General features: G+C 40.9%; 1 protein-coding gene across 1 annotated transcript; it reads right to left on the reverse strand.

Annotated features, from left to right (window-relative positions):
• Positions 1-2,610: 2,610 nt before the first annotated feature.
• IGFBP1 (insulin like growth factor binding protein 1) lies at positions 2,611-8,671 on the reverse strand. The gene is made up of 4 exons (XM_064421651.1): positions 8,225-8,671; positions 6,410-6,588; positions 4,693-4,821; positions 2,611-3,530 (listed from the first exon to the last, which is right to left on the reverse strand). The coding sequence occupies exons 1-4, from the start codon at positions 8,613-8,615 to the stop codon at positions 3,399-3,401; spliced, it is 831 nt and encodes a 276-aa protein (XP_064277721.1). The 5' UTR covers positions 8,616-8,671; the 3' UTR covers positions 2,611-3,398.
• Between the last annotated feature and the right edge of the window lie 4,461 nt (positions 8,672-13,132).

Consider the following 13,132-nt stretch of genomic DNA (forward strand, 5'->3'; position numbering starts at 1 on the left):
TTGTCTTTGAAGAGCTTTAGAGGAAACAATGGGTATAAAATGAAGTGCAGAAGGGGCAGTGACCTCATTTCTGTGCTATGAACATTTTGCAGCTGGCAGTGGGACATGGGCAGGAGGAGGCATGGCTGGAAAAAACCCTGCTGCAGCAAACCTGATGGTTTTGGCAGGAAGAAACACAAACTGGGTAGGTAGGTTTCTCAGATGACATGAACCAAACATCACAGATGCTTATCTAAGACCTTCCCACCAGCTAATTTCTTTTTAGGTGAGTAGGAGAGATGCAAGTGAATATGAAGGGAGGGAAATGAAATAACAAGGATCAGTACATCTTCTTTACACATCCAACTACACACCTGAGCTGAGCTGGGTGAGTATCCTGTGGCACCTTCCTTGTTTGTCCATTCATTCCCACCAGGCTTGTCTTGCCAGCATAGGAGGAACCATTGCAGAAGAGAAGAGAAGAGAAGAGAAGAGAAGAGAAGAGAAGAGAAGAGAAGAGAAGAGAAGAGAAGAGAAGAGAAGAGAAGAGAAGAGAAGAGAAGAGAAGAGAAGAGAAGAGAAGAGAAGAGAAGAGAAGAGAAATAAAACACAATAAAAAACAAACAACCACCAAAACAACAAACAAAGTGCTCTACAAACAAAAAACCAAAAACAAAAACAACAACAAAAAAAACCCACAAAAAAACAGCACAAAGAAACCCCCCCCCAAAAAACAAAACAAAACAAAACAAAAAACCTAAAGAAAAACTGAAGACCTTTGATTTTTTACCCTGATGTTTGAGGCTGATCATAAAAATTAGAACAAAGCAAAGTGTGTGTCTTCTATGGTGTAAATGTAGTCTAAGCTCCCGGCGGCATTTTTATAGGGAAGATAAAATTTGCCTGCTTTGCGTCCCTGCATTAGTCCTAATCCCAGTATATGGAAGAGTCTGGTCCTAGTCAGACAGCTCATCGCAAAGCAGCTGAGCAGATGTCTGTCCTGGTGAGTCCTGGTGAGATGTCATAGGAGGCCAGATTTCATATAAGGAGGCACTCTTCCCCTGCCACTTTCAGTAGTAAGTAAGGGGCTAAACATTTTTAAGAAACTGGCCTATCATTCCTGAATGTTGTGCAAAGTAACTTCTGCTTCTATTATTTAACAGTTAGAGGAAAGAATATCTCCTAAACCCCTGTCCCCACTGAAAACTCCAATTTCTTACAGCTAGGATAGGAACTTTCCACCCTGCAAAACATCTTTGGAAGTAGTTGTCCACCGGATTGCTATTCTGCAAATGGACTATTACTATACAAACTATTAATGTTTCCCCTATATATATAATTATCCCAACAAAAATAATAAAGTTCTGCTCTTTAGAGATAAACCTTTACACAAGATTTGTGGGGTAAGAGCAGTCAGAGTACTCTTAAGAGTGTGATGTAGCTGTGAGATTACAGCATTTCCCCTCCTTTCTTCACTATTTTCCCTTGGCAATGCCATGACAATTGTTCCATGCCGAGTAGACTCCCTGAAAAGGATTCCAAAACTTGCTGCTTCTTCATTATTTTGACAGAGACTGCCAAGCATTTGGACATAGTCAGTGTGGTGTTGTAACACAGTTTTAGCCAGGTCTCACAGTAGCTTATTACAGGGATGTTAGACATTAGTTACTTATGATACCAATACTATAGACTGCTTTTTTGCAGTGCTTTCCTTGGGAAGATCTCAAAAGAAAACTTCACAAAGGAGGTCAGCAGTATATCCACACTTTTAAATCTAGAGCAGTTTAATAGACCCCCACTGGATTGGCAGACATTGATACAACACAGTCAGCAAGCGTAATGTATGAAGCCACAGAAATGTGATAGGGAGAGCAGAGATCCCTACGCTTTCAATTTGCAGCTTCAACAAGCAGCTTCCCTCTCCCATTTAAAACTCAGAGTTTGTGCCAACAAAAGGCAGGAGAATTTTAGGCCTTCACTTCTGCCAGACTCTTAGAAAATGTTATCACTATCCTCCCCAGCTGTTTTCATAGGAAGAGTTGGTGCAGACTGTTTTCACCTGTGGGACTTGCTTACTCCCACACCCATTTCTCCATGGACAAAATCAACTTGAAGCCAGAATGGCAGTCACTTTCAGTCTCTTCTTCCCTGCAATCACTAAGTCAAAGGAACATGTAGGGGAGGGAAATGGACTATCTCCCAAGCCAGGAGCACCCTCTTCTCTGCTTTCAGAAAAAAGTGTAAGGCTGTTTTTTTTCCCAGCCTCCTTTTTATAACCTCTGACTTTCTGTGCAGGAAATGGCTCCTTCTATTCTTGATGTTATCTTGTAAATGTACTAATACTGCTGCCTTGGGCATTTGAGTGGAGAAAGGTACCCAGATTTCCTATCCAGGAAATCTTTTAATAACTTCCCTTGGAGGCTGCTGTTTTGCCCAAGACAGAGGCTTGCACAGTGCAGCTGGGACTAGAGAGGACACGACTAGGGCAACAGGGCAGGGAGACCAAAAGAAGGAAACTCATCAAAGGTAAAAGTAGCGTGGCATTCAGGAGGCAGATTTGCAAGGCTTTTGCCTGTTTTCCTGCTGAGGTCAGACTGCTGAGGGGAAATAAGCAGAAAACAAGAGACAAGGGCAGAGCACAAGACTTTTAATAGCTCATTTTAAATATCATCAACATTGTGAACAACTTACACTTGTCAAAGGTGGTGCAGAATATCATATTGTGTTTTGTCATTTATCCAGTGTATATGTTTAAAAAATATCAAATACTGTCCCATCAGGAGCTTTGGTATATAATACTATATAATACTTCTTTTTTAAGAAACAGACTGGCATTGAAACAGAGGTGCAAAAGTAACATAATATGTTCACAAAACATGTTTTAAATAAGTTTCTACGCATGCTTTCTACTGAAATCTGTTTTTAAAAATTCAGTTTTACATCTATAAATATGTAGTACAAAAATGCAAGTTTACAAGCCGTTTTTTCCAATAGCTATGCCATTTGAAGGCTTAAGTTGCAGCATTCCTCCAACATGATGATATATTTAAGCACAATAATATTAAGTATTTAAATATAAAGTTATGAAGTGTTTGAGAATATAAATTAGTAAGAACATGAAGAGACAAAATACATGCAGTGCAAAATAAATAATTCATCAGCTTTACATATGAGAGTATATATAATATTATACAAACAATATATACAAGATTATAGGATTTGATCTTGCAGTAGCTCACATTTGTCACTTAAACATGTAGGCAATCTCAGTGCAGTAAAAATGTTACTTTATGGGGTTACTCATACACTCAAAATCAGGTGCACAAGACTACCTTAGTGAAATGGCTCCTGACTGGAATAGTTCCTGACTATAACAGATCCCACAGAAAGCTTGGTGTGAAAAACGTTAGAGTTTAGTTTTATTCTTGTGAGTTGAGATACTGTTGGCATTCTGGGTCTCCTTTAACTGCTGGAGATCCAGGAATTCTTCTGCCATTTTTCGGATAGACACACCAGCATTCAGCAGATTCTCCATCCAGCAAAGTTTCACACTAGAATATTATTAGAAAAAAAAACAACACAAAAAACCCCAAAAAACACAATAAGTAACTGTAAGATTACCTGTGAGGTATTGCCAATAGAGGTATTGGACACAATTAGGATCAGAAGGTGGGGACCTGCCATGCACGGGCTTGTTTTGAATGACGTGGTCTGCAGAGCCTCTAAACAACACACTTGGTTAGGGAACCAAGACCTAAGCTCAGCTATCATAACAGAAACCTCAGATTTAATACTGTCCAGTCCTTGGTAAACAGCAGTAGATAAAAGCAATATCTTCCAGTGCCAGTGTGAGAAATGGAAGGATGGGAGAATATACAATCTCATAGGGTGAGAGCAGTGATTGAATTTTCTGTCTCTTCACACAAGGAGACAAATAAGGCGGTATGTTTTGGGATTTTTTCTTGAGGAGGGGCTTAAACAGGTTTCTGTTTGTGCTTGATTAGATCCCAGGTCACAGTGTTCATGAGTCACACCATGATGCCATGCCCAAAAGCAAGGAGTCTTGATGACATAGAATTATGCAAACCTACTAAATTTGTGTGCATGACCTGTGGTTACAGGTTGTGGCTTGAGGTTCAGAGCTTTAGTTAGTTTTGCAGATTACTCTCACTGTAACTTGCAATAGATTTTTTTGAGGGTATAATGGAAATGAGCAAATAGCCTAATCCACAGGCAACACAAATCAGTAGTTTTGTCAAGCTTTCAGAAGGTTAATTTTGCTCTAAAGAGTTTTTTTTTTCTTCTCACTGCCTATGTAGGTTTTCCACTGCCTGTGAGCTGAGAGCCCTCTTTTTACATAGTGATTATTACATATATTCAATGGGTTTTGGCAGGTAGGGATATTATGAATTAATGTCAACTTAATGAATGCTAATAAACCAGGTACATGGGAGCAGATAGGGCTAAAATATTTTGGAAAAGGCTTTGAGTGCACCTGTTTTGTGAAGGGAAAAGACTTCTGCCTCTACTGCTGACAGCCACCAGCATGCAGCTCACCTTGAAGAGAAGGACAAACCATCTGCTCTAAGTATCCCTGTTTTCACAACCTGCTGCAAACTTTTGAGTTTGGGAGCAGAGGGCTGTAAAAGGGTTGGCTGTAATCAGGCTAGTCGCAGCACTGCTGTGAGCAGAGAGGGGGAAAAAGGCACGCACCTGTTTGCTGTGGTAAAATCCATTCTTGTTGCAGTTGGGCAAGTAAAATTTGTAAATCTCTCCTCTGCTTCTCTGCTGAGCCTTCACCAATTTATACAGGGCTCTGTAAAGCTCCTTCTGACAAGGACCCTGCAAGAATACCAGGGTAGTGAATACCAAAATCACAAGTAAATCAGCTACATAAAAAGTCATCAGAACATAGACAGTAAAAAGCTGAAAATACTTATTAGGCATAAAGTCTACACCAGACTGTTTTGCATGTAGTTTTTCTTCTTTCAGTAGGAGCACAGCCAGAAAACTCTGGTGTTGCATTTAGACCATTGTTTTTATTCGAGGTTTTTTCTGTTCTCATAAACGTGGAGATTTTAGTCCTTAAATTGACACTCAAGAAAATTTAACCTGTACTAAGTAGACACATTACTGCTTAGAGGATACAATCTCTCCTCTTATAGGGAGGTGGAAGTTAGAAGACTGGTACGTGACATCGGTCACATTTTCCAGGTTGCCTTGTGCTCTGTTGATATATGGAGGATAAGTGCAAGACATAAACAGATGGTGCAAGAACAAATATCTGAATGTTTGTTATCTTTTGTACAGGACAGAACCGTTGCCAGAGCAACATGGAGCCATTCTGTAGCTCTAGGACCAAACCCCAAAGTTCTTGGAACTGGGAATGAAGAACTGTTTGCAATATTCACTGTTTTCACAATTTGCTGGATCTCTTTTTTCAAAGTCACAATTTCTGTACATCAATAGTACCTAACACATTTGAATCAGTACAGGAAAGGAAAAGCAACAGAACAAATATTTCTACATTTGAATGAAAATATAACCTCTGCTTTTGCAAAACCTCCCTATGTTAGCCCCTCATATAAGCTGTCATATTCCAGTCTGCGGATTTACTTGTGGCTCAGGGTGAGAAAAGCAGAAGCCTTAAAAATCAGAACTGCACCTAACAGCACATGTACATAACAGTTCAAACTAAATCTGTGATTAAGTCCTTTTCTGGATATGGAACGAGGCTTCCTAAGGTAGGGTGGTGATTAGTCTATTTTTTCTTTTTCTCTTCCATTTTGTCAGCGACCATTACGAACCAAAGCCGTGCTGCCCGACTAACCCAGCTCCACTATGCAGGGGTGCTGCTGACGCCGGGACCAGTCTAACCGTAGTTCTCTGGTGCCCTCAAGTGGAACACAAACCTGCTTGCAAAGGCCGTACATTCTCATTACCCACTAGGATTTTGCAGTGTCAAGCCCCACTTTAACTGTAGAGATCTTTTTCTTTCAACATGAGTATACTTAATAGTGTTTCCTTGCAATCAGAGAGAATCACATTTTGTTTTGCATTGATGTTTCATCAATAACTACATGAAAGGACTCCTTGTTATTTTGCTGTGTGTTGGACCAGTGAAAAACGCCTTAACTAAAACTAAAAAGGAGTCCAAGAATTTAATACAGATTCCTGTAAATTAAGGGGCCTGGTTATAATCTGATTGTAAATATGGTGAAACATTCAGCCTCTGCATGAAGTCTGTCTAGGACATATCTGATGCATGCCTGTTATTATAGCTCCAGTCTGTTCCTCAAGCATCTGATGAGAACATTCCAAAAGCTGGTTTGCCAGCTACCCAAAATAATGTTATTTCAATGTTGCTGCTCGAAAATTTTTGTGAGGCTCTACTGAAGTGGTGTCTGAAAGTTTTACAAAGAAAACCCACCTGCTCTTTCCATTTCTTGGGTTCAGATATTCTTTTTGCTTTCATATTTTCATATGCAGTGATGGAATTCCAGGGAATGGATTTATCCTGGCCTATGGGAAACATCAACTGATAGTTCAGCAGATGATCCTGTGTTATTTCAGTGCTTTCCAGAGGCATATCATCAGGTTCTATAGAATCTGGAAGTGAATGATATTAAGGTAAACATCTTCAGTGAAATTTGGCATTTATTTATCAAAGTTTAAAAAGGTGAAGAGAAAGATCAACCAAAATAAAAGTAATATCTCAGACACCCATTAGAGTAGATACTGTAAGAATAAATTACATGTGCAGCATGGCAAATTATACTTTGATAATAAATTCATAGAAGGGCTCAGCAGCTATTCTCTAACAAGTTGGTTATTTTATGATACTTCAAAGATGAAGATGCAGCATGTCTGTTAGAAGTGAAAAAAACCTTCTTGACTACAGTGGGTTGTAGAAACTTGATTAAATGAGAAAAGATTGAAGGTAAACTTGTAATGAATTTAGATTTTTGTCAGTGTGATGTATTTCTGGTTTTATTCATGAGAGGAAATGGTCAAGACCTCATCCCAGGGTATCCTGTACTTTGCTCTTGCCTCATAAATAAGAAGGGGTAGCAATTCACAGGGGCCAGAAGTAGCTCCTGCTGCTCTGCAGTAGACCAAATAGCAAAGAATTGGCAAAAATATTTGTTTCTGCCTGATCGTGGCCTTCATACCAATGCCTAAAGCATGTGTGAACTCTTCCACTGAAAGAAAGAGAAGCTCTTTGCAATTGCAGGTGATTCATCATAGGATAAATTTTTTATGTGTCTAAATTACTTGCTGAATCAAGGCTGTAAACAGGCAATAGACTGACAATGTTCAAGAAAAAATGAAAGTGAGAAATTGAGGAGGGAAAGAAAGGACAAAAGAAAGGAAGGAAGGAATGAAGCAAGCAAACTGGAACAATCAAATCAAGTTTAATGCAGGTAGCTTAAATACTCAGTTTGGTCACTGTTCTCTGCCTATCCCACACCCTCAACTACAAGACAAACTCCACTTACTTCTACTAATGGCTATTGTTATTTTGAGTCAACGATGATTATTTTTGTAATGGTACCGAGCTACCTTAATCACCACTTCACAGACATAGCAGTAGTGATGATGAAAATAATAATAATAACAATCATCATCATTATAATAATAATCATAATAAAATGAAAAAGAATAACACTGAAGAAGTCCCTGCCCATCATATAGTCTAAGATGCTTAAGATGCCTTTTTGCCCCAAGATAATTTGGCTAGTACTACACTGCTCCAGGTAGATTTTATTCCCAGGCACAAAGCCTTTTCATTCTCTATCATGACTTTTAGCGATGGACATGACCAAAGCCTATAAAACATTTGTCCTACTCCAGCTACTGTCTGCTACTAAAGAAAAACTGTCTGCAGCCTCCCAGATACCTCACTGTAGTTATTCTGCACTGTTCCATGACTATGCTTTAGGGTTTTCTTGCTTTCAGAGAGTAGCGTACTAGCTTGTTGTGAACATTTTAGGCCCGGCACCAGGATGCACCTCACCTCGAACAGGTCAGAGCACGTTTCCCTGGAAAGTGCATTCCAGCCTCCCTATATTTCAGACGTCTCCCTAACTTGGCTCATTTTTCCCAGCTTCTGGCTCCCACAGCCCGCGTCGCGCCTGCCAATCCCTCGGGCAGCAGTCGGCGAGGGCTGTGCCGCAGCGCCCGGCGCGCAGCTCCGGGCCTGGCCCGTGAGGCAGCGCGGAGCGGGGACGCGATGGCCCGGTACCTGCCGGCTCTTCTGTGCGCATCCCTCCGACCTCGCTGATGGGCAAGCACGTCCCGTGCCCCTGGATGAGGGCGGAGAGGGGCCGGGACTCCTCGGCAGGGATATGGCAGCGGAGCCCCAGGCGGCAGCGGGCGGTGTAGACCCCACAGGGCTGCCCCGGCCCGAGGGCGCAGATCTGACAGCAGCCGCAGCCGGGCTGCCGGGCAGCCTCTGGGCAGTCGGGCGGGACGGGCGGGCACACAGCGAGCCTCTCCGGGGTGCAGGGGGCGCAAAGCACGGGCTGCGCGCCGCGGGCGAGACGTGTGGCCGGCAGCGCCGGCAGCAGCAGCAGCGCCGGGAGCAGCAGCGCCGGGAGCCAGCCGCGGCACGGTGCGCATCGCGAGCCGCTCATGCCGCTGAGCAGGGGCCGGGGCAGGACAGCTTGGCGGCCTGGAGAGCAGGAGGCACCTCACATACATTCGGCCTGCCCGGGCCATTTATACAGTGCTTTGCCTGAGTATTAATCTTTAACCCCGAGTTAACTATTATCTGAAGAGAGGGGCCGAAGAAGCGTCGTTTCACTGGCAGTTTAAGTCCCTGGCCGCTGTTCCCCTCCCCTTTCACTTTCCACCTTTATCTATTTTCTTTCCTCCAGACATGCAGGAGTGCTTTTATTCCCTCACTCCCACCTCTTTGCCCCAACAAACGAGGAAAAATGTGGTGGGGGCTGGAGACAGAATTGGCAGAAGGGAATGGATGAGTGGGGGCTATCCCCTCCCTTTTTGCTTGTCACAAATGTCTCCTGTTCTTGACTTTTCATAAAAATGTAAATATTCAAAAAACAAGGAGGGAGGGGTGGGGGGAGGAGGGAAATCACACTGAAACTGAAGCAACTGAATTCATATTTCCACAGCAACAAATGCAACAAACCCTTGTTTAATTTTCGTCATGTGGCTGCAGGTTAGGAGTACATTGACATACCGAAGAGGAGGCCTCAAGGGTAATAAAGCCATCAGGATCTTGTAACTACTGCACACATGCACGTAGGAGTCCTTGCATTAACCTCCGGGAGTGTCTGTGCAGCTGAAGCAGGATCTCGTGTGCCTGGGCTCAGTTTTGCTCCTGGGGTGAGAGAAGGAGCAGTCCCCAAAACATGCACTTCAGGGAAACCAGTATTTTGTCAAACAGTTAAAAAATAAATGAGATACCTGCTTTTCTGTCTGTCCTTTGAATGCTCTCCATCTTCTCATGTATCACCTAGAGGAGTTGTAGGTGGGAAATCTTTCTTTTTCTGCTTTGCCTGCAACAGTTGTCTAGTAAAAGTACTCAAACTTCACTGTGCTGAACAGATTATTTTATCCTGGTATTCACAGTATGTACCAAGCTTGAAATAGCACATTTCACTGCAAAGTCATGTAATACAGCATGATTTTCGTTTAGTTGATTTTTTTGGGTTTTTTTACATTTATTTATCTTCTTTTGTAAATGCATCATTTATGTGAAACAAAGTGAAGCAGAACTGCAGAGCATGTTTAATGTCGTTATTCGCTCTGTTACTCAATATTGATGCCAAAGGTTTTATTTATAATATAGTGATTTCTTACCCTTCTATATTCATAAGTCAGTTCTCAAAAGCATTCTCACTGATTTCAGATTTGAAACATTTTCACTTAACTACTTTTTTTAAAAATTCAAATACTTTTGGGCATGTCTATCTTGATACACCCAAGTTGAAACTCATTAGTATTTTAAAGTACTTTAAAGAAATCTAATTTTACAGATATAAAAACAATTCTGTGGACTTTGCATGTTTGACTGGGCATAAATTTTGGATAAAAATGTAGGGCACAATAACTGCAATTAGACTTTTTAAACTATTTTCCCACTTTCATTTCTACTTTTTCTTGTGCATCTGTCTTGAAAAACTACGACTCCCTTACCATTCAAAATGAACTGAAAAATATACAGGAATGTGTCTATTTCCTCTCCCAAAGAGAAAAATGAAACAATGCAACACAAAGTCTCTTTCATGAAGAAACATGAAAAAAAAAATTAATGGAAAGTTGTAAAATGACAAAGACCCAAAGAACTCATATGCATTTGTATATGTATATGTGTGTATTCATCCACTTATCTATGGATTTTGATGTTTAGACAGCTTTTTATGAGTTGAATTGAGGATCATTGACTGACTGCTTAACATAAGCTACTGGTCTCTGAAATTATTGTACTCCAGCCTGCTGCTGTCCTGCCTGCAGTTTTTCTGTCTAAAAAAACTGGGATGAACTGAGAGTAAACAGCTTTTATTTTTAAAAAGGATTTTTTAACTCATCACCATCATTTTGAAGTAACAAGACAAAGACACAATGCAAGAAGAGCATGCTTTTCTGAATTACAGGCCTACATAAAAAACTACCATTAATTTCAAAAAAATCTCATTCTTCCCATGCACCATCATGTTTTCAGCTCTTTGGCACATTTTTCCTTGCTGTCGGGCACCTGGCAGTATCTGAACTGCTCAGGCAATTCCTAAGAACTTGCAGCCTTTTACAAGTCAGGTTTTTTTCAGTAAGAGAAACAAAGATAAACAACACTCCTCCCCACAAAGCGAAAAGTGTTTTTGAAAGCGTTTTTTTTTCTGTTTCCTTCATGGTTCCAGGTGCACTTGAAATCGCAGCCCAGCCCTTTTTTCACTTGCTATCTTTTGTGAAATCAAATAGAGGAAACATAAAAATCTGCCAAAGCAGAATTTGAGAGATGTTCTTCTGTACAAAAGGTACCTCCATGAAAATCAGTCCCTTCATAATTCATTTATGTAAATGTAATGAACATATGTTAGAACAGGTTATGATGACTTAGGGCAGTATCAATCAACCAGACAATGCTTTCATATAGGCCATGGGACATCAATGAAGTGAAAGTAGTGTATATGTTTATGTAGACTCTGTCTGATGTAATACTACAACTCATCTACCAATCTCCATCTCTGACCCTGACATTTCTTTAAAAAACACAAACAGATAAGAGCCAGGAGGTTAAAAACATTATTGATGTAAAGTTGTGTTTACTGAAGACTTTTGATGGTAATTTTTAGGTTTTCCAATTGTCAACTACTAACTTGAACCACTTGTCAAAAGACACTACATGAATCTCAGGCAAGGATTAGTTTTTCGGCAATGTTTTCCCATTGGTTTCTCAATAATTCTTAGTCAATGACTTCACTTTGAATGATAAATAAAGTTTGAGATTTTTAAATTCTTTTTCTTTAAAGTCACATAAAGTGACTCACAGAATGTAAAGTTCTATATACATCTGGGTACAAGTAATTTTTATCCAAATAATTTCGTACTGAGACTGCTTATCTGGATAAGTTTTAAAAAACTCCAAATAAACAGTGGAATATCCTCATTAGCTTTTTTTAGGTAAGAAACTAATTCTAATTTTTAAGCTTAATATCTGTAGTGGTTTTGGTTTGCTAATTTGAGCTTTCTTGGCTAATGTAATAATTCAGTTCAGTCCTGGCCAATTATTAGTGCACTCACTAGAATGTACTTACTTATTTCTTGCTGTGAGATAGGATTAGGAGAGAGGCAAAACAGGCTCAAAACTTTAAAAGGGTATAAAGAAAAATTTATTAATAGTAACTAAAAAAAAAAGAGTAATAAGAATCAGAACACATCCTTCAGAACACTTCTCCTCCCCCAACAACCTTTTCTTTCCCACTGGTAATGTACAGAAGCAAAACCTAAAATTTCCAGTCAGTTTACCCCCTCTAGAATAGTATTTCTTCAGTTCACTAAGGGAGAGAAGTCCTCTTGTTAATGTCATGGAGAGTTCTCCACAAGAAAACAGTTTTTTCAGCTTTTAATTTCCACAAATAACAACCGCCCAGGGAAATCTGCAATCATGAAATCCCTCCTATTTTGACAGCATCTCCCACAGCTGTGTTTATGGGCCATATCAACTTATGGGGTACAGTTTTAAAGATGAGTTGTTTAAAAGCAAAGGTTCTCATTATCATTCTCTGAAATCATCTTCATCTCTAAGAACAGAGATCTTCTCTTCCTGGGGGCACAGGAATTTCATCACTCTTCTCTCCTTCTCTGCTCAAACTTCTAGTAAGATTACAGCTACTTTAACACTTGCTTACTTTAGCATAGAGACCTTTGCTCGATATCTACAATTTGAACACCTTCATCTCCCCATACCTTCATGTGTTACAGGGAAAAGAGTCCTACTCCATAGCTTTATAAGAGGACTTCAGCCTAAAACTAAAGGCTCATCCCTCCTATCTGGGACATGACTTCTTCACTGACCTCGATGTTTTCGTGTTGTTTATTTATGTGTCTGCATTTCTCAACTTTTCTCTCACGTGAGGGAGGACTGAAGCAGTGAGGGTCGACAGATTGAAGCACTGAAAGAGTCAACATCTTGCCTGGGGCCTGGGGGACAGCATCTAGGATCTCAGCAGCCAGCACGGGGGATCTCAGCAGCCAGCATGCAGGGCCCAGGGGCTTCTCCTCTGCCGCTGTCGGGCAGCCGATGGGGCGGCCCCGCGGGCACCCTGCGGTGGGGGACGCCTGGCGCGGCCTGGCCGAGACAGGGGCTTGGCCGGCTGTGTTACCTCTTTGCCAGCCGGAAGGGAAAAAAAAAGAGTTCCTGGGTTTCTTTCATCCTTAAGTCCTTAACACGTGTTTTCCACAGAAGCATGTATAGCTTTCCAATGGTTTTATAGATTATCAGTTCCCAGAACCTACTACTGATTGGTGTCCTGTCAGACACAGAAGAAACTGCTAACAGTCTCTCCCAAAACATTACTTCTGTGATGCAAAACTAACACAATATCCAAAACCACTATGATGCACACACACGCATACCGCACACACACTCATACCACACACAAATGGCATCAAGCATATGAAGAGAAAC

Source organism: Passer domesticus, chromosome 1, assembly GCF_036417665.1.
Source record: "Passer domesticus isolate bPasDom1 chromosome 1, bPasDom1.hap1, whole genome shotgun sequence".
NCBI classification, from domain to species: domain Eukaryota; kingdom Metazoa; phylum Chordata; class Aves; order Passeriformes; family Passeridae; genus Passer; species Passer domesticus.

Bases quoted from the DNA above. Each gene is read 5' to 3' on its own strand.
- IGFBP1 (XM_064421651.1), bottom strand. From the start codon at position 8,615: ATGAGCGGCTCGCGATGCGCACCGTGCCGCGGCTGGCTCCCGGCGCTG. The intron at 6,589-8,224 runs GTACCGGGCCAT...ATTCACTTCCAG, and splicing joins GCGCACAGAAGAGCCGGCAG to ATTCTATAGAACCTGATGAT. The intron at 4,822-6,409 runs GTGGGTTTTCTT...GTATTCTTGCAG, and splicing joins CCAAGAAATGGAAAGAGCAG to GGTCCTTGTCAGAAGGAGCT.